Source organism: Apteryx rowi, unplaced genomic scaffold, assembly GCF_003343035.1.
Source record: "Apteryx rowi isolate R43461 unplaced genomic scaffold, aptRow1 scaffold_111, whole genome shotgun sequence".
Taxonomy (NCBI): Eukaryota; Metazoa; Chordata; class Aves; order Apterygiformes; family Apterygidae; genus Apteryx; species Apteryx rowi.
The window spans coordinates 1,518,096-1,542,760 of NW_020447320.1; the positions used below are offsets into that span (position 1 = coordinate 1,518,096).

General features: G+C 41.8%; 1 protein-coding gene across 3 annotated transcripts in view; it reads right to left on the reverse strand.

Annotated features, from left to right (window-relative positions):
- BICD2 (BICD cargo adaptor 2) overlaps positions 1-24,498 on the reverse strand; it is a 104,640-nt gene extending 80,142 nt beyond the window's left edge. For all 3 annotated transcript variants that reach the window (XM_026076940.1, XM_026076934.1, XM_026076927.1), the window contains exon 1: positions 24,052-24,498. In XM_026076940.1, the coding sequence (XP_025932725.1) occupies positions 24,052-24,291 (240 nt within the window). In that variant the 5' untranslated portion in view covers positions 24,292-24,498. The remainder of the gene's footprint in view (positions 1-24,051) is intronic.
- Between the last annotated feature and the right edge of the window lie 167 nt (positions 24,499-24,665).

Sequence of the window (24,665 nt, forward strand, 5' to 3'; positions counted from 1 at the left end):
GTGAACATGGTCTAGTACTGATTTCAAAAAACTTCAGGTGAAGTGTCATAAAAATCAAAACAAGCAAAAAAAAAAACCCCACACCAAAAAATCCCAAATGGGTCTTCAGAAAAAGCAGTCAGCAGCACATCCTTGTCAGTGACTGAACAGCAAGTGAGCAACAGCAAAGAGCCAAGGAAAAGCTGTTCTTTACAGTTTAGTTGTACATTAGAACAGGCTATTGAAAAGAGACCAGACTTATTTAAAACAAATGACTGAACAGTAACAGGACAAGAGCCTACTGACTATTTTTGGTATTGCCAAGGTTTTTTTAGTTAAACAAAAATACTCTTAAGAATAGAGAGAACTCAAGTAGACTTTAAATTATTGGCTGACCTGGGAAGCACCTCAAAAGAAATTGAAAACAAACAAAAAGATTATAAAGGAAATACGCAGAGCAAGCTTTAACAACATGTTTGCGGTTACGGAAGACAGGGAAACCTGAATAATGTAGGTTATTACTTTATTCCAAAGCTCCAGACACTCAGAAATAACAGAAAGTAAATTAAGTCTGTGAATTTTTGAGTCTTTGAAAGCAGATCATAGTTGGAGCTCCTAAAATAACTACATACAGATGTATTCCACCAGTTAAGTCAAAACAAATCTTGTATTTTATGGAAGAATTAATTTCCAAGTAAAGAGATGAAGAATTCACACATACACCTAGTGAACTGATTTCCCCCCCCCCTCCAGACAAATTTAAAAATAATTACATGTTCGTCATCATTTCAGGAGATAAGAATCTCATTTTTGCTTTCTGGCTCCACAGGTAATTGTTTCTAATTGCGCATTTAGGTATGAAATACCACTTATGTGGATTTGGTATGATTTTACATCTACTTTTTAGAGGTGTATGGAACTCTGGGGTTTGCATGGCAGAAAGTAAATACAGCCAAGATGATAAACTCAAAATCATCAACACAAATAGCAGATACTAAATTGCTTATTAAAAAATAAAATAATCCCCATACACACACACAAAACAGACAACCACATAACTTTTTTTATTAGACTTTTGTTTAAGTTTTGACTATCTCTTTTTAACCAGTACTAATGAAATGAAGATTAAAATATTGTTTTAAAGTAAAAGAGGAAGCCTTTTCCTTCCTCTGAATGAATCTAATTTTATTTTCTAGTGCTCATGAGTTCATCACAGCCCTGATTTCAGCAGGGAGGGAGACTGCCCGGCTTCCTCTCCCTTCGCAGCCCGATGCAGCAGCAGCAGCAGCACAGAGCAGCAGGAAGCACAGGGGAATGTTTACATTCCCAGTCAGTGCTCTCACGGACTTTCATACCCATTAAAAGGAAACAAATGTCATTATCAACTTAAAAATTGCATACAGGAAACTTCGTTTTGTATTTTGGATGTGCGAGGGGACTTAGATTTTTAACTGCAGTAGGGAACCAATGCAAAGGCCGCTTCTCATCAGCCCAGCTGTTTAGCCAGCTCTTCAGCTTTGTGGTTTTGTTTTTAAAGACAGGGGATGTCTGTAAAAGATTTTTAACACATCTCTGGCCACAGGCTGTTCATGTAGGTGCAAATTGCTCTCTGAATACTTGCCACAGATGGTAGCTGGTAATTAAAAACTTTTAATAAATAAATTCACCCAGAACTTCAGCAAACATCCTTACTACAGTTCTGAACCCATGTTTAATAAGAACAGAATGCAGATTTCATATCTATTAATTATCATCCAAACATCTCTAAAGGCTCTGCTGCCTAAGGGTTACACATCTGAACCCATCTGCCAGCGTCCTAGCAAGAACCATGAGGTCTTACATTTTGGTAAGACCAGATCATTTAAGGAGTCATCTGGCCCTGGAGCCTGTATGCACACTAAGAAAAGCCAAAAACAAGCCTGATATTTGTAGCAGTATTACATACATTTATATATCTACACATAAGTTAACATAAGGGGAAAAACCTCTACATGACAGTTCAAAATATTTAGTTCCTATTACTGGAATCATCACCTGTTGAATTGCCTAGAATGAATTTTTTCCAAGGAACTTTTTGAAATAAAAGCAAGCTTCCAGGTAGGTTTTACAATAGCATGTTCATTGATGACTTGGGCACCAGTTTGTGCCCCCATATTTGGTGTCCCCCCCTTACTACTCAACTGCATTTGCTTATTTAAGAATCTTTAAAAAACATATTTATAAACAATCTTCTGATTGCTGCTTGCACTACAGACCTATTTCACCTAAAAAAAGGCATAAAAACCTAGTATTAACAAGTGATCAATCAAAAGGCAGTCCGCTCCTTTCCCTGAGGGTAAAATTAGTTGCACATCATGTTTATTAATCCAGACCAACAGCCTCAAAAGAGAGGTCAAAAGCTAAACCCTCTCCTCACTGATTTATGTTGTAATATTTTCTGTCAAATGAGATGACTTAAACTATAATTTTATGCAGTTGTCTTGATTAAAAGACAAAAAAAACCAAACTACCAACACAGCAAACAAAAACCCACACTGCCAGAAGGACTGTTCTCCTCAACACACGTTCATGCTGTGCGCAGCCAGCAGCGGATCAGCTCGCTACTGTTAGCATGGGCCCCGTATACACAATCACAGGAAATGCGGTCTTTGAAATACCCCAGGGAGCCGAGAGCACGGACTCCACAGAGCAAAATCTTTTTCCAAGTTTCTAACCAGAAGCAATGCAAGGAAATTGCAAATAATTCATTTACTTTTCTCCCGCCATAGGAGATCTGAGCAGGATCTATACAGAGAGACAGACCAAAAAGTTTGCGAGTTCTCCCAGCAGACAAATCACCCAGACCACTGTTGTTCCACTAGATTGGACAGTGTCCCAAACAATAAGCTGTTTTTAGAAAACCAGGGATTCATCCTCTTATGTGGCATGAGGGAGGGATTTAGCCTTAATTTAGCACCATTTAGAAAAGATTACCCTTTAACTGCAATAGGAGCTGGCAGATACGGGCAGCAATGAAAAGCCTTTATCCTGCAAATCTTTCAGTGACTAGCGACAGCCACACAGAAGCCCAGCGACAACCGCCCTGTCCGGGCCCGGGGCTGCCAGCGGGGCCTGGGTGGCCGCCGAGCCGCCGGCTGCGGGCGGGGGGGGGGGGGCAGGACGGCGCGCCGGGGAGCCGCAGCTGCTGCCTGCTTGCACGTTCAGGCCGCCCCGGGGAGAGGGACAAACCCCTCCGCCATCCGCATGCAAATCTCAAAGCGCCCGCGGCGCTGAGGGGCAGAGAGGCTGCCGCGAGGAGCCCCGGCCTTTGAAGGGCCCCGACGGAAATAAAGCATAAAAGGGTCCCTGAGACAGGCATTGACTAAACTCTGGGCCCTTACTGGTTCACGGAGAGATGACATACAGGGAAATGCTGGGTTTTTACCATTTTAGTATCAGAGGCCTGTCACGCAAGCAGACACCCCAGGGGACAACAGGGAGAGAGGGCGTCAGGCTGCATTCGGCGGGCAGCGAGAGCTCCACTGCCGCAGACACAGCACATCTCGGGGTAGTGCAGCCAGCTCACTGCCACGCTCCGGTAGTTCATAGCCACTCAGGAGCCCGTTAAAAATGTCATCTAATTTGGAGAAATCCTAATGCTCTTCCAGAACAGGGCCCAGGAAAATTTAATTCTCATTCAAACAGATTTTGCTGCAACAGTGCGGCCTGACTTACATCTGTGCTCAAACAATAAACTGGAATAATCCCAGCTTAGGTTGGTATAGGATGCCTCAGAGCCTACTGCACAGTTTAATTCAACCTGGTTTTATTTTTAGGAGTTCAGCTAAAAATAGTAATTTAATGCATAGGCAGGACCTAAAGCCAAGGTCAAACCTTTCTGCCCCTTCCCCATACCCAGCACTTTGGACTGCCTCAGGCCTGAAAGGTGATGTTACTGCCCACACTGGCTGAGCAATTTGAACACGTTGGGAAGCAGGGAGGTGAGAAAGTGGCTCTTAAGCAAGGAGGCTGGGAGCTAGAGAAGAAAACCGTTAGGAAAGAATAGCTTAGATGAGGAGCCACAAGAACTATTAGAAAGGAAAGAAGAAAGCATCAACAGAGAAAGCAAATCTTATCAAGAGGCAACGGATATGTGTGAAGAAAGGACACGGTTCATGTGGTAGCACAAAGAAACCGGAACCAGGAACCAGCAAGCGTAACACAGGGAGAGACCAGGAAGCGCTGGCAGGACAGGCACTGGGAAAGACGAGAGGAAACAGCCAAGACACTGGGACAGGATAACAGCAACAGCAGCGAGACCAAGGGAACCCGCATGGCAGAGACTGGAACTGGGCCCAGAAGGAAACTTGGGAAGAGGACAAAACCAAGGCAGAAAGAAATAGCAGAGGGAAGAAGAGAGAGAAGTCCACACTGCCTGTCAGATATGAATTGGGTGCCAACTGTCCTATTCTTTTCTGTGCAGTAACAGCTTTCAACTTTTTGGCCTAGGCTAAATGCTGTTATGAGAATCATTTCCTCTGCTGATCTGCAAGGAAAAGATCAAAAAGCATGGTCTGCAACAGACCTGCGATAACAGTCCTTACAAATACCCCACTAACTAAATACAGCTAACCAGCAACTGGCAGACATACAAGTCTACTCAAGACATTATCTCAATCTCAAGCCTTTACACAGGAGGAGGAAAAATCCTAGTTTGGACAAGGAGCAGTGCAGTTTTAAACTTACCACTAGGTTGGAACTACACCTTTTGTGTAATTTCCCCACACACACACACAAGCAGACCATTTCTGACCTTCTTGCAGCTGTAGCAGAAGCTACAAGAGAAAATGGATGACCAAGCTTAAGTTTCAGCAAGTAAGCATATACTATTTGGAAATATTTTGGGTAATTTGAAAAACAGTATCTGACTCGAATCATTATGCCAGTTACCCAGGGCCTTCTTCCCTAAATATTTCAGTTCCCTTTAACACTAAGTAGACCAGCAAGACACTGGGCCCTCAAAATGCCTTTGAAGACACGGTAGAGGAACAAAACAGTTGTGGGGTTTTGACTTTTTGCAGTTATACCTTCAGAGTGCTTTTGTAGTATTATCCAACTGAACAAACCACTGCGAAGTAGCACACTCTTGGCATGCTGACACAAAAGCTCTTTGCTCTGCCATTCTCCTCAGGACTGAACAAGAAGGAATTGCTTCTGCTCTGGTGCAATTGCCTGGATGCTGAAGCTACTGCTAACAGATGACTGAAAGTATCTGAGTACACTTCAGATGTAGTGTGCTAAGACACACACATTACATGTAGAAAGAGTGGGGCTGGAGGGAATCCAGACCCCAAATAAGCAATACATATTTAATGTGCCACATACAGGTGACAGAGAAGATACACTGTGAGAAATTTACAGTGGCATATAGCAAACTGACCTATACCTCTGTGTCCAGCTTTATGTTGGTGTAGCACTTTTCCATTCATGTTTGTCCTAACTCCAGTTATAAAAAGATGTAATTGCTCAAAAGCACATTTTCCCAAATTTAGAAAAGAGAGCAAAGCCAGAGTTGAAGCGAGTTTTAAAATTATATTCTTCAGCCATTGCCTTTGACTTCTCCTTCAGCCTCTCAGAATCAAACAAACAACAAATGACCCTCTTTCAAGGGCACACTCAACCGTATGCTACCTACCCCACCTACCTGGTCTTAAATTATTCCTCTTCGCATTCACTGCCATTGCTGCCCCTCCTGTTCATTGTCAGATGAAACACCAGACTTGTCCATACAGGACCAATGTCAAAAGCACCTTTAATTGAAAAACAAACTACCATCCAAACAGAACTAAGAGGATGAGAGCCCCATCTTGCACTCAGTGACATAGGGGAGCAGACCCTCCCCACCTTTTTTTTTTTTTTTTTTTTTTTTTTAAGACAAGGAAGAAGCATTTGTCTATGCAGGGGCTCATTTCACATTCACAGCTGGAATTTTTGCAAAGTTGAAAGGGAATGCTTTATTTGTTGCATTATAAACAGACACTGTTCTCAGGCACACGAAGACCTCAAAGTTACAGAAAGACAAGAAAGGGAATAAGAGGAATTATAGCTGTTCCCACAGATGTTATTCAAATTCCTCAAATGTAACTTTTCCATTATTACAGTGGGGTTTTTTGCATTCTGAGAAAGCAAAAGAAGTAGAAATACCCATGTTCTATCTAGAGTCCTGAAATTTCAGGACACTAGATTAGCAAATTCAATTGGACAAACTACATTTACAATGGGACATTTTATTTACACTCTGCTGCAAAATCAGTTCCAAAGGCAGCATCAAGACTGATCTTAAAACACAACAGGAAGAGTTAAACAATCTGATACTGTACACTGGAGAGCATTCATGCGCACACCAGCACTAAGTCTTGGCCTATTCTTTATAGCTCTGACAATCTTTTCCAAGTAAAACCTGGCTTTAGAGTCTCATTTAACCAAGACGTAGTAGAACAAAACTCAAATCTGGATCATTTTGACATCTTGTGGAGGCTGTACTCCCTTGTACATCAGTGTCTACTGATGAGTAAGGCCACACATTCTTCTTACAAACCCTAGTATTAGGTGCAGTGCCACAAAGCTAATACAGCACTAACACAGTATGGTACTATGCAGCAAATACAGGAGCCCAGGGCAAGAGAAGTACTTCCATCATTCATCACATTCAATGGAGATGACCTTTCTATAGAGGACAACAATGAAAATAAAATGAGAAAATACAATTCCTTGTGAAGCACATAGAAACAAAATGTCAACCTTAATACTATTTCAGGCCTATTGTGAGTAAATACAGGACAGGACCTATTTGAAAAGGTGCGTATATGCAACTCCACTGACGAAGAGGCAGCACAGTAGACCACAGGGTCAATAAATGCCCTTTGAGGCCAGTTCTCACAATTCCCGGAGCTAAGAACCTTAAAGTCTAACAGAAGTCTGGTAAGGGCTTTGCTGGGACTGAAAGCCTCCCTAGATGAGCAAAAATCCAAGACACATTCCCCAGCTGCAGCCCAACATGCTGAGGGGTATGAAAAGGATGAATGCCTTACTATGTTCCCTACAAACCGTAACAATGGGAAGGTCAGAGGGAACATCAGAGCAATTTTGATGTTAACAGGCTTTGTGTCACGCTAAAAAGGTCCATTTGCTTGAGCCCCAATAACTCATTTCTATTTTAGGCATTTGGCCACACAGGCTAAATTAGAACAACCAGCTACAAAACAGTACAGTAGCTAATGTAAATCCATGCAGCTTTTATTCAAAGCACATGTACCTGCAGATATTAGTAACATCCACCATTACATGTCTTATTGTATTCCTGATACTTGTTTCGGGAGACAGATATACGCCAAACAAATTCAGTATGCAACACAGAATCTTCAAATAGAGACGTTTCTCTCCCTTGCCTCCTTCCATAGATAGATTAAATGGATTTATCTGTAGGGCTCAGTGGGTTCTCAGGCATGACGTTGTCTATAAAACTATGATCTTGTCCATCGCCTAGTGTGTATCCGTGGGGCACTAACATATGGAACATTTCAATGGGAAAGGTTTCCTCCAAGCTTCCAGCCCTGCATTCAACCCCCCTTTTCCAGCAGCCTGGATATAAAGCCTATATCCCAGCCCTCAGAGACCTTCTTGGTTTCCTAAAAAAAATAAAAAAAATAAAAAATAAAAAATAAAAAATAAAAAATAAAAAATAAAAAATAAAAAATAAAAAATAAAAAATAAAAAATAAAAAATAAATAAAAAAATTCAGAGAGAAGGACTTATAAACTAAGATCCATACTTCAGGCTGATTCTACTGACCATGGACAGTCCTGGATACACTATTTCTCTACAGGTCACCACTGCGCTCACCTCAGCTGCTGACCCAGCAGGATGGAGAAGTGTAATCAATTGTGGCTCACTTGAGTCAGAATTAGTCCTGGACTACAACAGCAGAATATGGTATTTGCGATCTCTGAACCCCACAGAGGTTTGCTAATCCCCATTACAGGCAAGCATAATTCATGTGACACTATTTTAAAGAGTTAAATAGCAGTCTGCAAGAATAAAGGGTAAAATAATGCAAAACATATAGGGGTGGGGCAGGGGGCTTCACATTTCATGAAAATAAAAATGATTACTAGAATCCCTGCAAAACCCAACTGCAGGAATAAAACAAAACCTGTCAAAGGCCAGACACTTCTGATAAACGCAGACCCATCTCTACATTCCTTTCCTAAGAGGTAAGGCTAGAAGTATCACAGCAGTCAGCATACCATTGGCCCTCCCGAAATCCAGTCAAACAACTAACATATCTCACATACTCCATTTGCTTAAATCTAGACTCAGCTACTTAATCCTCCAGCAAGTATTCACTCTGCCTAAAAACAGAGGGAGGGAAAAAATCATAAAACGAAAAGTTCAGACTTGAGAACTGCATCCCAACCTAGGGCATATTATAAAGCACAGCCTGTAAACAATTAAGCAGCAGAATAACAGAATCACAGAATTGTTGAGCTTTGAAGGGACCTCTGGAGATCACCAGTCCAGCCACCCTGCTCAAAGCAGGGTCACCTAGAGTAGGTTGCTCAGGTCCACTCTGGTTTAGACTATCTCCAAAGCTGGAGGCTCCACAGCCTCTTTAGGCAAGGAAAAGAAAATAAGAAAATAATTTAAACATAGCATGTTGATTTTGTGGTTACTTACATATGTGCTGTGGTTCAGTCTTTAGTTTTTATAGACTGGTCTGTAGCAATATAAATACAACAGAGACTGGAGCTAAACAACTCTATAGCTGGAATCATTTCAAGTGACTTAAAATATGTGCTCTTAAGTATTTCTATGACTACTGAGGGATCTCAGACCAAAGCTTGAATATGGGCAGTTTGAGGTTTGTTTTTGTAAAACAACAGCAACAAAAACACAGCTCCCCACTACTCCTTTTGAAAACACCTCCCTTCCCCAAATGCAGCTACAGTTCAGCCAGTTAAGTGCAAGCAGTCTCCTTTCCCAGGGATTACTCTGGATATTTTGGCTTCAGCCCACCTTAAAATAGCTTCCTGAATTGGTGCTCCTGTAGAGAACACAAGCTGCACTCACAAACACAAAAAAGTACTACCTACTGCTTAAAATAAAAAAACCCTACAAGAATAACTGCCTATTGTGTCAGTCATATGTGGCTGAAACGATTAAGAATTAACAGTGCCAGGTGGGAACTGCCAAGTGTTATATGCAAAACCCTCAAATTGCATCCGAGAGCCAAGAAGAGTCCAGCAAACACACATGCAAGTTCCTAGCACAAAATGTACCTAATCAATATGTACTCTGAGCCCTTTCACCTGTCCAGGCCTAAAACCATTGTGATGGTTCTCACACAGAAAGTATGTTCATTCATTGCAGTTTAACAGCCAGCAACAACTGTTAGCACTTGAACAGTGGGATGCCTCCCTCTTCGCACTGCCGTGCCTTACCAGCACAGCGCCCAGCATGTTCCACTCAAGAAAAAACACCACTTGATCAAGAAAAGGGCACATAAGCATCAAGTGATTAACACTTGATTCTGCTGTAAGATCACCGTACACCCTCCACCACTGATGAACTTATCTGTCTTGCAAAGATAAGCTTTCATTTGAAGTTGGCTAGTATTTAAAGATAACTGAGAGAGCAAAACAACTATATTGTCTAGACATTACTTATCCTTGGGTAGAACACTACTTCCCTGCTAACTATACTTTAGACACAGTAGTCTGGGCCAAGGCTTGTCATTTTCTTTTTAAACCAGTTGCTCACATGCTTGTACATGTGGCATTGCTATAATAATATAGCAAATACAGAAATTGCAATTTAATGGTTATTATATATACACCTGCAATACAAAACATGATCTGCATACACAACTCAAAGCAACAGTTACCTATGGTAAATGCTAACATTCCAAGAAAAATACGATGGGTTGTAACAGAGTACTAAACACTAATCTTAAATTTAAGATCGAACTATTATTTTACTCTAGGCCTTCACTCTAAGTAAAAAACTTTAGCTTTCACTTGAAGAACAAAATGTCTAGCCCTCTTGTTTTCAGTATCTCATGACACTTAAAATTAAATCCTCCCCCTCCCATTGTTTTTCCAACTTATGTTTTATGCAAATGACTCAGGATTTTGGAACATTAGAAAATCGCAACACAGTAAGACTATACACAGAACAAAAATAATAAGTATGAGGAGAACCCAAAGTGCACTGTAATAACAATACAAAGGAATATCTGTTATGAAAAAGGAAAAAAAAAAAAAAAAAGAAGCTTTATAAAAGTTATATGAAGTACTCTACTCTCCAGCTTCAGTTATTTCACAATCAAGAACAAAACCCCTGTGGGTTTAGAAAGGAACATATGACCTAAGAAGAATGAAAGAGGTTGGAGTTGGCCAAAGTTTGTTGAACGAAGCCACTGCAGTTTCTCCTTGCCAATAAGGGGAACAGGAGCTCAGATAAATCTGCCTCTCACCCATGTTGTCCAGCCTATCCAGCTTTGATTACCTCCAGACCTCAGAGATTTCCTTTCCTTTTCAAGTCCATTAAGACTGTGACTCTTGAGTACAAAACCTTATATTACATATAGTGACAGGCAGGAAAACGAGCAAAAAAAAAAAACAAAAAAAACCAAACACCCTTTGAGAAAAGACTATGAAAAAAAGACAGTCTTTTCCATGTACTTCCTTTTATCTTATGAACATGAAGAAATTACAAGACAGAACTGGATTACCAAAAGGATACTTATTAAATTAGGAGACTGAATTCAACAAGTGTAATCAGCTGGGATGCTCTGAACTAAAGAGCAAAACCTTCATGTAATGCTAAGCGTGGAACAACTGAAAGCTCAGAGAGACGTGGCTCCAGAACTACACAACTCGCTTCCAGGAAAGATGCCTTCAAAAATCCATGGACAGAGCCAATAAAGCTCTCCATGAATGTTTATTCAGTAAGCAGAAAAGAGAGCTGCATAAACATCTTTTTCAAAACTTCAGAAGAGGAAAAAAAGTGAAAGGTATCATGCAAGGTTGAAATGTATTTCGCTGCAGGAACAGTAGAAGGAAGGAGATTTCTGTTGAACACGGTACTTGGGCAGCCATGAGGAATGTTTTGATAAAGCTCAGCATAAGCAAGGATTTAAAGTTAAAAGTTCAATCCCTAGCTGATATCTCAGTTTTGCCCTCTATACCCTTCTTCCCCATTCAATTGGCAGCTGCCAAGATCTACATAAAAGACTGATTTACACATTCTTTCATTGTATATTTAAAAAATCCTTAAAGACCATAAATGCCTTTCAAAATACATTCTTTAAAAAGCAGCATATTTAAGGTCTTTTTGTGTTTACTCTAGATATTGTATGCAAAAGGAAAGAGAGAAGCTTTTTAGGTCTTCTCATAATGCTAGAATTAGCCAGATGTGTATATGTAACACGGAAAGTAAGGAACAAAATACAAGTAGCTGCCTCCTGCTGCAAGATATTCAATATACATTTATGCTTTATTAGGTTTTGATGTAATTTAAAAATCTATATTGTGTTAGTTTTGTATCATGAGGAAATCTGTGTTTTCAGTGATTAGGTCTGATGTATTCAAAGAGATTTCTTTATGCAGTTCACCAAGGTCATACTAAGTTAGCCAAGTCCATCCATTCAATACTTAATTGCCTGCACTGTACCACAAATGTGAGAGAGCGCTAATCTAATGGACTGTATTTAAGGGATTTTATTAAAAAATGCATAAATACTTTAAGTTTCAATTTGAAAATAATTTTTTGAAATTTCAGAATGTATTTCCTTTCTGGTGAATGCAGTAAGAATTAGGAATTCAATCTCTATAAAAAGAAACTAAAGAAGGAATGATTTTTAATAAAGATTAAAGTCCAGTAGTAAAACAAAATCTAATACACCTTTCTTCCAATTTACCCTTGCAAATTTAATGCAAGCATCCTCAATATCCTCATTGACATGGTAAGGAAACTGTTGTATCTGTAGTTTACAGCATCACAAGAAAACAGTTTTAAAACTAAGTCTGCTGCTTTAAAAAGCAAATGAGCTATTCCATCAGGTTTTTTTGCCATTTCCCGAAAGGAGAGAGTTCAACACCCTTCCACTGGTTTAGCTTTTAAATAAAACAGCTGTGTTCACAAAACAGCCATTCCCATTTCCTGCCCTTAAAACATTCCCAACTCATTTGAAATAGAGGAGGGAGAAAAACAAGGAAAAAAAAAAATGGTGCTGCAACTGCAGAATAAAATCCAAGTATTTATGAGGGTGTCTCACCGAACTTGCACATTACAGCCCGCTCGCTCTCCCACCAAACACTGAGGCACAATTCCCAGGAAGTGCTAGCACATAATTTTGCTGTTGGCAGAGAAAAGAGGTCATTGCCATCCTGGTCATTAGATTTCAGGATCTGTCTGCATTCCCCTTAAATCTCCCATTTTGTAAGTAGTTAAAGCACAACACAGACTACGCTTTTCTGCTGTTTTTTTAGAAGAGTTGTGACAAAGGGTCTTTGAAAGCACAAACCCTAACTCACATTAAACTCAAAGCAGCCACAGAATTAAGGGCATGATTTTGTGCAGGCACTTGTTTATATTAGGGGCTTAAAAATACAAACATCAACTGTACACTGTTAGATGCTCACTTAGCACTCTGTACATTCAAATACAAAACTGTATCATGACTATCAGAGGTCTTAAACTATTTGGTGTTTAAAACCCAACTGCTAAAGTCATGGAATTCTTCCTCTTTGAGAGGAAAACGTGGTGGGAGTTCAGTTACTTTCTAGCCTTTGTGGTTGCACAGAAGCAGCAAATCAACCTAATTCTCAATTTCTTCTACCTCTGTCCTCACTCTAAAAAGTTGTGGTTGTGACTTTTTTAAAGGAAAATTCCTGATTTTTTTTTGACATTCAAGACCAGTAATATTGCCAATATATATTCAGCACACATAAAGCCAAGGTTTTGCCTATGAAAACTGCACCCCAAGCTAAAGATGCAGCTTTTTAAGGTTCCTCTCTCCAGAACGGGTTTCCTAGAAAAGTAAGAGCACAGATCTCCGTATGTTCAGTGTAGGTCCAGCATATGGCAAAAAAGAAGCCTTTAATGTTTTCTGAAGTCCTCCTCTTCCCCCCCCATCAAGACTGTCATAACTCACCTATGAATCAAAGTCACATTGGACTGGTCTCTGCTCCTACCAAAGTCCTGGATGCTCTTGTCACAACCAAGTACTCAGAAGTTAGAGAAGGCTTATTTTAACTAGGACAAGCAAATTGCAATCCTGCATTCATTGGCTCTATGTAAGCTTTGCAGCTGACATATCAGTGGCCCTCCTACCGATATGAAATGGATTTGATCACAAAAAATGCCAAGAGGAAAGAGACCATTATATCCTAGCACAAGCAGAGTGAAAAATTTGTGTTTTAAGACTATTATGGATCAAATTATCAATAACAAAAATAATCCAAAAAGTTTGGATTTTAAAAGAAAATTCTTATTAAAGGTATAGAAAGAAAGAAATTAAGAGGCACAGCTAAGAATAATGGAATAACATAATAGATGATACTGCAATCTACTGTGCCTCTCTTCTCCTTCCCTTCATAAAAGGGAGACCTCCACAAACACACAAGCCATGCTGAATAAACCTTTCTTAGCAAAGGGATTTTCCGACTTAACAAAATGTTCTGGTTTTCACGCACTTGAAGTTAACTCATTTACATTATTTAAATGCAGATTTAGGGTAGCTATACAGTATGCTAAAGATTTCACTTTCACATTAGGCTTACTTGTTATGTACACATAAGACAGATTTTTACATGACAGGACTCATTCAGCTTGAAAACCAGCCAGCCATTCGAAGTTAAAAACAACCATCCATATTGTTATGAAAGACCAGAAAGCTGGCTGACAAAAGCTAGAGCAGTCATTCATTTAAGATCACAAAGCTTATCATTCTATTATAATGGGAGGAAAGAAAATCAGTGTATTTTCCTACAGGACAAGGCCAGGACAAAGCCTTCTTAAGGGTATTGATGCTTCAGAAGGTGGACAAAGGTTTGCATTTTCTTATACACTTCGTCACACTAAATATGTTGCTGTATTCAAAATGCAAATTCTTCTTTAAACACTCTGCCTACCACTGCAGCTGTAAGATGTGGGAGAATATCTCAGTCCTGTTGATTGGCAGAATGAAAACCATTAGCAAACATGTAAATGTAGACTTTTGCAATAAGAAATGTCCAAGATTGAAGCCACAAGAGTTAGAGAGTCATATGGAAGAATAGGTATTTGACAAGGAAAAAAAAAGTGTCTCTTCTTATAAGTCAAGCTTCACTGTTATTGACATTACAGCTGTTAAGATATGTACACTAATATAAATCTGAAGGAGAGAGAAGAAAATTTGAGTTTGAAACGAAGAACAAGTTCTCATACAATACAGCTAAGAAATCAAACCCTACTCCTCGCTTCAAGAAAGATGATCTATGTTAAAAATGATTATCTGCTTTTAACAGTTGAGAATATTTGCTTTTAACCATTTCCTGGTTAAAAACAAATACTTTATGAAAATACCAAACTGAACCAAGTGGAATTGCTTACACAGCTGTTGAACAGCGAACCAAAATACGTACCAGATTGGAGCCCTTATTCGCATCAATACAATCCTCTCAGAACCACTGGATTAAACTGTGGCAAAGAAGAGTTTAAGTCGGGAACACTGCTAAATGATTTCAGCTAAATCAGAGATGAAAATATATTTAGGGGAGTACGTTTTGGCAAAATAATTTTTCTTTTTATAGTATGTACTAAAGCCGCTGGCACATGCTACATTAGCTTTTTTTCTTCTGCTCATTGCCTCTTGGGAGCAGTCACATTCATCCTACAAGAGGTGGGGAAGAGGGCCCTCTCCAAATGAAATCATTGAAAGCCACAAAATAATTATATAGTGACCACTTGAAAGCATGTTCTTTCCGCTTCCTTCCTAACATCATACCATAGCAAAATCTGACCCACACCCTCTGCCAAGGCACAAAGCTGGAAAGCTGTGCTGGCCTATAGACATCCCAGGACATTCAGCCACACGAGTCGTCACCACCAAATCTCCCTCTCGACACACACACGTCTTTGTGTGGAGAGCGCAGGAAAACCCCTTCTAGTTTACAGTCATGTGTTCTCCCTCATTCACGCAGCAGAACAAAACAACCTCCAAACAAACATTATCCCTCGAGCATTTGAAAACAAAAGGGTTTTGACCTTGAAAAGGGACTAGAATCTGATGTAACAAATTCTCTGTGCACAGGAAGCGATAAAACCCAGTTGGTTTTGGCAGGTCAGAGCGCAGCACATATGTCTGTTCAGTTTGTAGTGATAATGGAGAAAGAAGCTTATTCATCCATTAAGTCAATAGACCTAATACACCCAATAGGCCTAGGAAGCAGAACTAACCTACCCGACCAACTCTGTTCCACATTGGAAGCCAGAACCTGGTGAGAGGCTTCCTAATGGATTTACTGAGATATCACTTCATTGCCTACAGCGCTCAGCTGCACCACTTCGTAAGCTTGCTGAGACCCCCAGACTGCATGCTGGCTGCAATTAAGGGGTAAAAACAAAGATTCAGGAGACAAAAAACTATGGCCCAGTGCCCAGGCTTGCACCCCACTTGTAGGAAATCCCATTCATTTCAGCAAGAGCTATGCACATCCTAAGATAGCACGGCTGTCCCCAACCCAAGTATCTAATACAGCCACAGGACTGCAGCGTTGGACTGGACACTGTCCAACACTGGGCGCTTCAACTTTGTTGGGGTCCAAAATTCCAGATTAGGCCCCTATTCCAGCACAAAGAACCCAGAGCCAAGCACAGCAACCGCCCCTGTAAAGGACCATCTAGATACTACATGATTCCCTGCTTCCCCAGAGCTCTGATGACAAATATTTGTGTTTTATAGGCAAGGTACCTCACAGCTTCTAGTAGACTCTTCTGATGCCTCCAACCTACAGGGTCAGCCTGTCACAAGTGAGGCTGCACAAGCAGAATCTGCTGCATATTATGTATTTTGGCTAGAGTAGATAAAATTGGAGAGAGGGGAGTGGAAGAAAAAAGGAAGAAAAGAGCTGGAGGCAGGGGAATATATTAAAAAGTCACAATTCTGCACCTATCAGACTTGAAACTTCAGCTATTCTCCGAAATGGAGGCTCCTACATTCATTAGGATGGCAAAGTTTATTTATGTCACTTCCCTCTGCTAAGGTTTTGTGGATCATATTTCAAACCCATGCTATATTCCTCTGTTGCTCGGTTACCAGATCTGAACAAACAATTCTCTGCAGTCTGCCAAAAGCAGAGAAAGAAAGCAAATGAATGCCTGGAGGATGAATCACCCTCTGGAAGTCATCTTATGGCCCCACACTGCTACAGATTAGTCACAACCTCAAATACAGTAGAGCGAAAGAGGAAATGGCGAATCCATTAACTCCACTGCAGTGCACAGACCTGCTAACTGCTATTCTCACCCACTCACCACCCTCCTAGGAAAAACAGGCAATTTTCCAAATCATTAGAATTTTCTTTCAGATTAGAAGAAAAACGTTCCCAAATTCAAAGGGATAAATTGGGTATTAACACCCCTGAAACGACAGAGTTTGTTCCAGCAGATTTGAAAATGGCAAGCTAGATTTGTGACTGGAAATGAGTAAACTGAAGGTATCACCATAGCATAGTCACAGGAAAGCCCCTATGCAATGAAACATTGATGAGTGTAGGTTTGAAAATTCCAGTTTACGGGCAGGACATCTGACAAATCAGCAGCAATACAAACGAATGCTTCGGGGATGTATGAACACATAGCAAGAACTGATGAAGTATGGCCCACCAGAACCTTTCCATGTCCATTCAAGCCCTCAACAAAACCACTCTGCAGAAAGCTCCCCCTGCCACACCTGTGGGGAGAGGTTGCCAGCATGCAGTAGTTAATCTCATGTTCCTCTTGCCAAAACAGCTGTACAGGGTGGTACCTCTGCCTCCCCATGCCCTTTGAACACCTATTCCACAGTCCACCATCCCAAACCCTGCAGTGCCCTCACTCAAGACTGCGGGATGCCATACTGGAGTCTTCAATAGCCAAAGCTCTCTTTGGGTAAAGACAAAAAGCCTTGCAAGAGGGACTCCATCCCAATACAGAGCCCTACCATAACCCTTGTGAGCCTTACAGTAATGCTGTCACATTAATGAAGCATTGCTCATTCTCAACAGACAGAGAAAGTGACCCCTATGTACACAGGGCAGGCTGCAAATTTCACAGCCTAGTAGTTGTTCTGTTTAGGCAGCGGTTTCACAGTAAAGCTCAGCAGCAGTACAAGCTTAAGATGCTCCTCTCATCACCTATTTGCAGCTGCTCTGAACTACTGCAAGGTGGTACCTGCACAGCCACATGCAGTGCATCTCTGACCCAAATCAGGGAACTGACCTAATTTTAAAAGAAAATAAACTTGCTATCACCAAAAAAAAAAAAAAAAAAGGAAAGTTTGGCTCAGCTCCATGGTGCAGTTCACAGTATCCCCTCCACAGGTACAGCTACAGCACTGCCACATTTCCAGGAAAGAAATACGCAGCACATGGGACGACTGCCGCCAAACTTTTGTACCATAAAACCTTGAGTTCAGTCTAACCTAGAAAATTGGAAACAAGCTATCTAACATTTGCTAGGTGGTCAGAGGCAGCCCTCATTCTGGGACAGACACAGACAAGCGCCGCAAAATAAAAGTTCAAAAACAAAAGCCACAGTTCACTAAGTCAGAGCTCTCAGATGAGACTGCACCAACTTAAAGAAAACCTCTACTTCTGCAACTTGCTTTTTTAATAATTTCATTCCACCCAAAGGTACTTACTACTCACTCAAATATTTACTGAAATTCCCTTACACAACATAGTGAATTTTATAGGGGGAAAAAACACAAGAAGAAAAGCAGAAAATTTCATGAGAAGAATCCCAAATCATCATTTCCCTCAAAGCATAATATTATTTCTGATTTTTAAGAAGGGCAATCCAAGCAACACTCAGGAAGAAAATGAAATGTTAGCAACATGAACTCTCATAGGTTACTATTTCTAGTACAGTAGGAAAAACTGGAGTGTTTAACTTTTCAGGTTTTATGTTTTCTTCAAAGTAAGGATATGCAAGAAAAGTAGCTTTTCCAAAACACAGCAGCAAGTGTGCATACCGCTGCAAACATATCAGCTCAAAATTAATGGTTGCTGTATTCTTAAAGTAAACCAATTTTGATTTATCAAAGTATGAGAATGAATTTCATTTCCACGGGGGAATACTTTACTCTCGCCAACCAGTTTTCAGTCCCTGACTTACCGGAGTCAACAGTTCTGTTCTCTTACACTTCTGTTGTGGCAGGTGTTAAGAGTCTATCCAAGTAACAATGTTATCATTAAATCCACAAGACAAGTTCACAGAAATGTATGCATTCTCCATTATTACATGCAAAGTTGGTATCAGTTCCCCAACTAAAATTTGTAGTAGTGTGTTTTGGTTCCAAATGTATATATGTATAACGAGAAATAAGCCTGGTCCAACCCGACCTATTAAAAAAAAAAAAGTTTCCTTTATTTTTTCACACCCTTCCCTTTCCTCTTAACAGCACTGGATGATTAGATGTAATCTCACATGCCATAGAGTCCTTCCCTTCATGTTTTCAAAAGCAATCAATATTAAATTTGAATATTTGTTAGGAGGAGGTTGCAGAGGTGTACCTAAGGTCTTAGAGGTATTACTACCGAACATAACTACTTACCATGATTAAATGGAAAGACCTGGTCAAGCAAGCACTGAACTACCGGGACAGAGGATTTAACCCTACTCTGCCACTGGCTTGTTATGTGACTATTCTCTCTGTAGAGCTATTTCTCTTCTCTGTGACCTTATGTTCCTACACACAAAATGAGCACGACAACACAGCAGCACAACTTGTAAAATGCTTTGAAAGTAGATAGATCCAGTGAGGAAAATCATTGTTATTTCAGTAACTAGCTTATATGTCTGTGTATAAGGTATACATTTTTTTCCCCAACAGGAAAGGGAATGATTTCCTCTTCACTTCTGATGTACACAGTCAAAATGTTAAAAGGCTCTGGATCAAGTATCATGTAGCCAATTAACTGTTATAGGTGTGTTATAGCTGTTATAACTGTGATAAATAAGAATTAACCAAAGCAAAACTTCTGTCAGTGATCACGGATACAGTACAATCTATTTTAGAGTATATTCATATAAACTGCTATAATCACAAGTGTTACTGCCTAGGCACATATCACCTCTGTTGCCTAGCACGCCCCACTTCATCTTAATGAGAAATGATGCCGCCCAAGGTTTTATCTTAACTTTTCTTTCAAAGACAGCTTATAAGATCTATCCAGGAATTCTCTAGTGAGAGTTCATGTCATGCAATAAAGTCAATGCATGATGATCCTTAAAGATAAAAAACAGAAACGAAAGCCATTGCTACCCTACAGAGGAATGAACTGTTGCATACAACTCATTCCCTTCTTTCCAGGCATTCCATGGTTATTTTCAAAGAATATTTTATGTTAAATACGGACTTGTTTTCCATTCTTCTTTTGTGTCTTCCCCTCCCTAAAAAAATGAATTTGCTGTACTCTTCTCAAATGTTCAACACTTAAGTAGCTTTGCATTAGCTTGGTCATCACATGTGCACCTGGACATGCAGTTATCTATAAAGCTCTCTCACCATGCACCAGGTTTTATAAACTAGGTGCCTTTGATGCTTTCCTGAAGCACAACTTCAAGACACTAGGGGAAAGAAAAAAAGGCAGGCTATAGTCCAGATAAAGTTAAAGGGAAAAACAAGAAGCTAGTTTTATTACCTCTCTTTTGCCTGTCTTTTCAAACATTTTTCCCTTTTTTCTTTAAAACCCAGATACAAAGAAGGCCTTGGCATTAAGTACTGTGATGTACTGACACATGCTTTAAGGAAAGGCACTGTCTACTCACATACTTTTACATCATTACAAAAATAAATAATTCATACTATAATCATGCCCATGTTTTCCTAGGGATTTAAATGCGAATCTACCATCACCAATACAACCTAAACAGCTAATTGGAAAGTAGCTTTGGATAGCAGCCAGTTTCATGTTGGAACTAACAGTTAGCTATAAATCTAACTGACATCTCAAATGCAACTCAGAAGTCCTGAATGAAGCAGATAACCCCTTTTTTGAGCTAACGTTCCAAGCCACGTTCTTCTAGAAATCATCAAGAATGTCAATAATTGAATCCCCAGACAACCACTTTTGTGAGATAGAGCTCAAAGAGATGATCCCACATATCCTCCCTGTAAGTATAGAAGAGCTGGTTCAGGCATGTAGGTAGCCCTATAATTTATATGGTTAGCTCCACTGCAGACAGAGGCTTGCAGGATGACTTCCTAGTTGAACACAGCCTACAAAAACAACTCTTTATTAGTTCAGCTTTGAGAAAAAAAAATATAAATATATATAATATGTATATGCGTATGTATGATGTGATGCGGTATTTCACTGCAAAAAAGCCAGTAACTTATTCTCTGAACTAGGAAAAAACTGTTTTTGTTTTGACTATAATGTTTATTAAAAGTTTCAAATAGGTTTCGTTTTACAAAAGCAAGGGTGCGACCAAGATAACCATTTACATTTACCTGGGGAGACAGTTCATACTTAAATCTTTAGTTCTTCCAAATGCAAACGATTGAGAAACGAAGCACAAATTACCATAAAAAATATGAGATACAAGTCATCATGTGATCATACAAAAGGACAAACTCAGTGAAGAGTCCACAGTTCACTACGGACCCTGAAGAGAGGTTGATGTGAAGCCTCAGTGGGAGGACAGGACAGCTTAGCTTCATCAGGAAGACCTGAATTGCAAATACAAGGTGTACACAGATACCTCTACAAAACAGGGTACAGCTCTGAGGATGTCACCTGCCCACAAAACCATGGAGGTTAAGGCTGTGGAATTCTGCCACCACCTTTTGGGGAGAGGTACCCTGGTAGTAGACAAAAAGCTCTTGACACTGTAACAGCTGTAGCAAAAAAGCCCTTGTTCCAACAAACTATCAATACAGAGTTTCCATGCTCAGAGCCCATGTACCGCTGTAGGAATGGGGCCATGATAGAGGGTGCATTAGAACATGAAACAAATTAAAGTATATCCAAATTTACAACAACTGCCAGCAGGACAGGAGACTTTGCCATACGCTTGCACAGCATTCGGCATAATACGGCGTTGTACTATTGAGGGTTCTAGATGCATTAGACAAGAACAAAGCAAGATTTAAAAAGACTGGGACTGCTGTATTTTAAAAGCCTGTGTGTAGTCACAATTAAGAAGCAAGAGATGCCCCTTTTCGAGGCAGATATTCCACCACCAATTCCTTGCCTTCTCCAGGAACAAACTTATGTAACCCACAGTGGAATTCCTTTAAATTGAAGCTTGATATGTGGCAAGTCTTGTGTGTAAGACTCTTCTAGTGGTGCCTGGGAAAAGCAAGAAGTTGCATAAACTGCAGAGAAGATAAACTCCTCCGAGAACATGCTTCATACATCTGCTAAAGGTTTAGCAGATCTAATGAAGACCAGATTCTTCCATAGCATCACAAGAAAGCTGGAGGAACAATGTTTTTCCCTGTGTAGGCTGAACAGCCGAGTCCTCAAGCTGTTCCCAGAACTGTCTGCCTCCCAGGTTCTGACTTAATTACAACAGGACATGCACACACAAAGCAAATCCTTCAGAATAATAAAAGCAAACAGGAGTGAATCACTGCTGATCCTACCATTTTCTTTTTTTTAAGAAAACTCTTTTACAACCATCTGAAAAGAAGCTGCATTCAAGCCTTTTTCCATCTGAAAGACAAAATATGTAAAGCCCAAGCACATACAGTATGGCCCAGTGAATAAAGCATTACCCGCGACTGAGGCAACCCGGCCTCCTTTCACAGTTCAGGCACTGGCTTGCTGAGCCAGTTTGGGCCAGTCAATCCACCTTGAAGAGCCCCGTTTCCCCATCCCATATACTAAACGGGTTTAAAGACGTTTCCTTCCCGTAAGCTTTGACTCTGTGACTCTCTCCTCCTTTTCAAGATGGCCTCTAACACCTTTACTGATATTTCTATTGTTGTAATTGAGTCAGTTTCAAGTGACTTTAGTTACACTGGTACAACAAATTAAACTGCATTTAGTTAACAAGTTTATAGCTATTTAATTCAAATAATTAACCTCTTTTGGTTATGCTGGTTTAACATAATAAAAGCAAAAAGGCTCCATTTACAATTCCAAAAGATACACAGGCTGCAGGAAGTGAGGAGGTTCACAGGGTTTGCTGAAATTTTACAAACCCATTTAGGAGCATTTACTTCCACTTTGAAATGGCATATTTTGATAAAGCTTCAAATCCATTTCAAACTGACATGAGCTAAACCAAAGACTGATCAGACGCAGTTTGCACTGGTCAATTAAATCCGCACATACTCACACCTGATCACATCAGATCTTTTACAATAAGGCAAGGCCTAGGTCTGTTCAAAATCAGCACAGGGTTTGCCTGCATAGAAACAGTCACCAAAATAACTACGGGCACAAGCAGATGAACAAGTTCCAATAGGACATACTATATGGCAAACTGGCAGGGGATCAGCTACTCTGTAATCAAGATAACTAACCATGAGTCTACATATTCTGGCATGTCAGTGCCACTCTGCGCATTGACTCTTCCTAACAAAGCTCTTTTCCAGTATCCTAGACCTCAAGAGGATCTTGCATGAGAAAGACTTATGCATCAGTTGACCTAATAAAACAGCATCTCATCCGACAAACCTTACATTACTTACAAATTACCCGAGAGGGGAGGTTTCCTTTAAAAAAAAGAAACCCACAGAACTGCACTGAAACAAAGCTGTGCCAACTACATTATTTTGGTGACGGAGGTCTACATTAAGCAAGTCATTAATACCAACACAAGACTTCTCTAAGCTAGCTCCATAAAAAAGCAAGCATGCAATAATCACTTTGCTCCGTTCAGTCTGAAGAGGCATTCTGGCCCTCATCAGAGCCCTGCTCCTCACCGTCTGCCCTTCCCCTGCAATTCCTGCTCCTGTTCCCACACTGAGGAGGAGTACAATAATAGCACTAAGCAGACTGAGGCCTGCCAGAGCAAAGCTGCTGACTGCTCCAGTCCCAGCACATCCTACTCACTAGGAGGAAGGGCTGCACTTGTTCGCTCAAGGCAGGCAAGAGGCTTGCTCTCCTTGCGGCAGACCTAAGGTTGACCTGTTTCCATCCCTTTTTGCCTTAGGATCTCGTAAGGGAAAGAAAAGCATTTCTCCACTTCCCTTCCTCCCTCGGGAAGAAAAGAGGGGTTAGAGGCAGCAAAGCCTTTTCTTCCATTAGCCTTCTGGTCTCAAAGTAAAATGCAGCTACCTTTTAAATCGCTCATTTTGGAAAGGAAGGGGGACAGGTTTAACTGAGGCCTTCAAATTCTGATGAGGGCATTCATCTGACTCTCGGATAGCCTAACAGCAGCGGGACCCCCGTGGGAAGACCAGGGTCCCCCTGCTGCCATGCCCTCGAGGGCTCGCCCAGAAGAGGGGCAGTTACTTGGGTGCGGTACTGCCACTCTGCTTCCCGGCGGCTGCAGGTGAAGCCGCGCCGCAGAGCTCCGGCACACGCCGCCGCGGGGCCGGCACGCCGCGCTGCCCCGGCGCTGCGGCGGACGGGCAGCAGCAACGGGCGCCCGGCGCGGCTTTCCTGCCCCTACCGGGAGAAAGCTCGTTAATTCGCTGGTCTCCACAGACCGCTCGCGGGACAACGTGCGCATTAAGGAGCCGTGCTCAGCTCTGCACAAAGCCGGCTCCGCAGCCGGGATTTAAGTATAGCAACGGCGCGGCCGCCGCAGCCGCAGCTCGCCCGCCCCTGCCCTCCGCTCCGCTCCGCCGCTGCCCCGGCGGGGGCTCCCCGCGGCGGCCTCCCTCACCTCCTTCAGCTGCTCCATCTCGGTGCGGATGGTCTCGTACTCCACCTCCAGCTCCTCGTACTGCTGCTTCAGCTGCTGCTTCTCCTCCAGCACCGCCAGCCCGTACTCCGCCGCCTGGATCTTCTCCCGGGTGGTCTCGCCCAGCTCCTGGAAGAGCCGCTTGATCTCGCCCCGCAGCCACTCGGGCTCCGACTCCATCACCAGCTTGGCGTACTCCTCCTCCTCCATGGCCAGCGACATGTCGACGGCGGCGGCTCACTCCAGCCGGGGCACCGCAGCCAGGCGGCGCGGGCGGGCACCAAGGGCGAACGCTGAGCCCGGCCGCCGCTTTTAAAACCGCCGCAGCGCGCAGGCGGCCATGGCGCGCCGTCCGCCAGCAGAGCCCGCTCGGGCTGCCATGAAACGGCGAGCGGAGCTGCGGTGGGGTGCGGTGAGGTGAGGCAAGGCGCCGCCAGCCCCCCGCGCCGCCGCTGCGAGACTCGCTGCGAGCGCCGACCGCAGTGAAATCATTCAAAAGCAACGGCCGGCCGGCCGCCCCGCGGCATTGTGGGGCGTGTAGTCCGCGCGCCCGCCGCCGCCCCGCGGGGCGCCCGGCCCGCCGGACTACACCTCCC